This window comes from Austrofundulus limnaeus, unplaced genomic scaffold (assembly GCF_001266775.1).
Source record: "Austrofundulus limnaeus strain Quisiro unplaced genomic scaffold, Austrofundulus_limnaeus-1.0 Scaffold25, whole genome shotgun sequence".
In the NCBI taxonomy this organism is placed as follows: domain Eukaryota; kingdom Metazoa; phylum Chordata; class Actinopteri; order Cyprinodontiformes; family Rivulidae; genus Austrofundulus; species Austrofundulus limnaeus.
In genome coordinates, this window is record NW_013952427.1 from 1,949,947 (window position 1) to 1,954,762 (window position 4,816).

The window sequence follows — 4,816 nt, forward strand, 5'->3', positions numbered from 1 at the left end:
ATATATATATGGCCCTAGCTCCATCAGTTTGGGGGTCCCAGACTAAAAAAGTTGACGACCCTTGATTTAGAGGAGCATGCATTAAACAACAAATTTTGATAAAATCCTATATAATTTTAAAGCAACATAATCTAATAATAATAATAATAATCTATTTACCAACTAGAAGTATTGGGAGAGCAAACACATCTGCAAAGTCACTGTTCTCAGAAGAGAAGGTATTTGGTCCTGTTCACTAATGGTCAGTGTGTCACAATTGGGGCCACATTTAAATGTTTCAGCAGAGTGGCTCTTTTCAGGCATTGTACCGACAGAAAGTATGAGCCTTTAGAAATAAGAAACATCGGTCTCTTCCTTCTCCACTTTGATGCAGAGCACAGGAAACGAAGCACTTTTAGAAGCATGACCTAAACTTAGAAACTTGAAAAATATTCTCTATGCTCAGCTTGCCACTCACAATGGGACTCAGTGAGTCATCTGAATATTAACAMTAGAGCCACTGCAACGTGCCTAGCAAAAGAAATCTTTATGTATTTCAAAGAAGGGAACAAAAAAATAGAAAATTAGAAAAAAAGGAAGGTCGGTGCTTCTCACCTGCTGTGCTACTCCACTGTATACGTCCTGAGGCACATCAGAAGGCATCAGGTTGACTGACTTGGCTCCAATCACATCTCTGCCCAGAGCAGCATAGTGCTGGAGACCATTACAGGAACCATCCTGAAGAAAAGCAGCAGAGAATTAAAAGTAAGGGGGGGAGGGGGGGGGAATAAAAGGTGTGCTGAGGGGTAGGAAAGAACAAAGATAAAGCAAAGTTTTCAAACTGGAAATTAGTTACAACAGTCTAAATGATTTTTTAGCAGCTTTGGTATAAAATCACAGTTTGAGCTTTTATAAGCAGGGGTTCAAATGACAACCAGTGATGATGCGACTCATTGGGATGGTTGCAAGAAGTGGATTATAGTTTATGACAGGTGATATAGGATACGTTCAAACTACAGGTCTCAATTCTGATTTTTTGCAAAATTTTACTTTTTTTGAGTGGACTTCACATTATATTTTAAACGCGACCTCCATCAGACTCCAGTGTGAACTCTCCACAGCACTGATGCGACCCATATGTGCAGAAGAAGACGTGATGTCACATTCAGCATTCTGTTTACAGGAAGTAGGCAAATATGGATGCTGCATGTTGATTCTGAAGTTGTTGTGCAATCAGAGTCAATTAAACAATTATCTGCTCTGCTTGTATGAATGTGTGTATGAATGYGTGAATGTCTTAAGTGTAAAACGCTGATAAGGCTCTATATAAGTTCAAGCTATTTTACCATTTTACTTGTTTAGCTCACTGTTTACTCCGGTACAGCATTTTATTTAAGGAACAAAGCGACAAGTTGAAAGTATCGATCCCACATCTTTTGATATGGTCTGAGACTGACATTGCTATCATATATTTGTCTGGACTCTCAGTCATCCAGGACATGGTAAATAAAATAAAAACAAGACGAAGCAACTGGATTCTGTTCTGTAGCTGAAGACGAATGGATTTACAAGATTTAAAAAGCTTGACTCAAGATTAGTATCATTATTTCTTGGATCGATCTGTATACCCCAACCTCACAGATGCAAAGCCGGATGAAATGCATTCAGACTGCAGTGACTTTGAAAAACATCAGCTATGTATCTGATTCAGTACCACAAACTGAAAAGGCCTTGGTCCGATTTGTCACGTTCAGACTGTCATAAAAAAATCTGATATGGGTCATATAGGGACAAAAAAACATCAGATTTGGGTTGCATTTGCCTGCAGTGTGAACATAGCCATAAAGTGGACTCAAATGGCTTAAAATGTTAATTGTATTTTACCTTACCAAAAAACACATTTTGTTTATGAAATGTACAAACTTTCTATAGTAAAGTTAGAKAAAAGTAATGTCTTGAGAACAAAATCCAATAATACATTCCTTGCAGTTATTGTCTAAGTTATGAGTTAACGCATGTGTGGAGATAATCAGTTCATTAGTACATTGTAAAATGCTGTGGGAGTTTATTTAAGATATTTGTTTTATATATGTTTCAGTACCTGGTGAATAGGGAAATGAGAGATAAACTGTGATGGGTCAGGTGATCTCACTGCATTGGCTATCTCCATGCTGCAGGCCAGAGCTTGCCATGGCTCATCTGCATCCATCCACCACTTTTTACCCTGAAAAATTCAACAACACTTATTAAAAGTAACATTAATATTACAGAAACATTAATACTACACAGACACTTCAATGAAAGCAAGGTCACTTCTTATTTTTAACTTTTTGATGATTATACTCCTTATAAACTCGATCACAAAATGACCACTTAGCGTAAAAAAAGATTAGATTTCAGTCTAATAAAACAAGCAAATTAAAAAGAAAGACACAGTTACTTTTAAACTAAATATAGTAAAATCAAAGCAAAACAAAACATTAATATATATTTGATAAAAAAAGAGTAGACTAACATTTAGAGGGTTGTCTGCAGAATCCAGGATATCTTCCATAATAGTGTTTGCGTAATCTAGACGCCCCTGCAGTGAGCTCTTTTTCTTTAACCCGGTCAGGTTGACTAAGTGGATTTTTAGCCAGTCCAGACCCTTGGAACCAAGAGGCTTCCCCTCTGCAAACAGAAGTATCGCCCGTGTCACATCATTTCCCAGGTGATTGAAGTATGGGGGACACGGATATGTGCGTCCTCTGAAGTCCATGTTGTGAGGGAACCAGAAGATCTCATCACGCATGTGCTGCGCAATGGAGAGTTTGTAAAGACCATCCATGCGCAAGCTGAGCATTTCGTTGTATTTCTTTTTGGCGCTGATAATCTGTCTTTTCATGTTGGTCTTGTCGCTGGATGTCCAAGTGGGATTGTGTGGGTCCAAGTGAATTGTTGGAGCTTCGGACATAGGCGGGGGGATATCCAGCTTTTCAGAACCACGATCATTGAAGATTGAAATAATGATGTCTAAAATGGGTTTATTAATCTTCCAGGCACAGTTTCCTAACTGGTTAAGTGAGTCAAAGACTGGGTGAAGATTCTGACATTTCTCCAGCAGCATTTTGTGATGAGTGGCCCCGTCCATCATGCGCATCAGTTTGGCCGGCGTGAGCAGGTAGGCTCCAAACTTGACTGTGGTCCAGGGCACTGGGGGGCACAGCATCGGCATCACGTAGGAGTCAAATGTCAGCTTGGTCTCGATAGCTCCCTGCTGCATCTGACTCAGGATGGGGTGGGGTTTGATGAAGCCAATCTGGTCAGCGAAAACACAATAAAAAAATATTAGTTTTCTTTAATCGTTGTAGTTTTTATCCAATTGTATGTTCATTTAATTTTAGGACAAAAACAGTTTGATACAAGTGATCTAAATTAGAAAATGTATGTTAATGCCACAAAAATAGGTTGGGCAAATAAACAACATTGTAAAGAAATAATATGATGAATGATAGCACACTGAGTTGCAAGCTAAGCTTCTCACAAAGCGCAAAATGGAAACAGTTGATCAAGAATCTAAACACCTGGTATGGTCGCAATTTTTGCTCCTCCAAGTTGTCACTGATGCTAACAGTGGATGTTAAAGGTGGGTCTCAGTCTAGTGATATTTAAGTCTATGGCTGCTATAGTCTGTGTTACCATCATGGAGCACCTTAAGTGCACGAGTAAAGAGTCATTTCATTGCACTCAATATTTCATATGGTCGTTGCATTTGGCCACTTCAGTATCGTTCCTCTACGACTCCCTTCAGCTCAGGGTGCTGGAAAATGCCTACTGCCTGTCGTATCATGACGGCTAACTGCAGACTGCAGTCAAAAGAAGGCGTGTACCAAATGGGATACTTCAATTTGGCTTAAAATATCAACATTCCAGCTAATGTGGGACATTTGGCCACTCTACCTCAGCTTCAAAGGCAGTGGGCGTCGATCTAATCTGCTCAGATTCAGCCATGGCACTTAGTGCTAATGTTTAATCACGATGCTAACGTTTGAGCTAATGTTATACTCTCCCAAATGGCTGGCTGACTGCTGCCAACTAGCAGCCAGAAGCTAAACTACAACACAAAAATAATTTGCTGACATGAAAGTTTACATTTTAAGCTTTAATTAAATATCGATATAGTGCTTTAGAGCAGGGGTTCTCAAATGTTTTGGGTCTGGGGACTCCTTACAAGGGCGAAAAAATTCCAGGGACCCCCTCATAAACCCCATGCTGTCATTTCAACCCCTAAATGCCATGGGAATATATATTTTTATTTACTTTGTTATATTTGTTTTATTAGTTCATTGTTCTCCATGCATTTGTAAAAATAAAAACCAAAATAACAATTTAGTGAAATTTTTTGAGGACTCCCAAGAAAACTCTCGCAGACTCCTGGGGGTCCTGAGATCCTAGTTTGAGAACCTCAGCTTTAGAGAATGAATACAGTATCAAAAATGCAATATATTGCAATATTTCAGTGTATAAATATTTTCTGGCCCTAATAGCATCATGAATTAAGATCAGCATTTGTTGACAGCAACCCGAGTGAATCACAGTAGTGTTGCTCTGATGAGTGAAACTTTAATGCTGTGCTATAAAATCCACAGGATCCCCTCCACTGAAAAGCTTAACAACCACAGGCAGAAATGGTAAAAAAATAAGAAAACAGATTAAAAACATTTTATTAAGAATTCAATCCTGTAACAATTGGGGCTGTGTATTGACAAGAATTTGGCGATACGATACATATCATAACAGAGGGGTCACGATACGATATATCCCGATATATTGCGATACTGTAAGCAAGGCGATATAT

At 38.8% G+C, this 4,816-nt stretch overlaps 1 protein-coding gene across 1 annotated transcript in view; it reads right to left on the reverse strand.

Annotated features, from left to right (window-relative positions):
* The window catches only part of polrmt (polymerase (RNA) mitochondrial (DNA directed)), a gene marked incomplete in the record, with an annotated part of 110,396 nt that overhangs the window by 48,192 nt on the left and 57,388 nt on the right, over positions 1–4,816 (reverse strand). Inside the window, 3 exon segments of the mRNA XM_014004565.1 lie at positions 595–717; positions 2,081–2,203; positions 2,495–3,277. Of these exon segments, the coding sequence (XP_013860019.1) occupies positions 595–717; positions 2,081–2,203; positions 2,495–3,277 (1,029 nt within the window).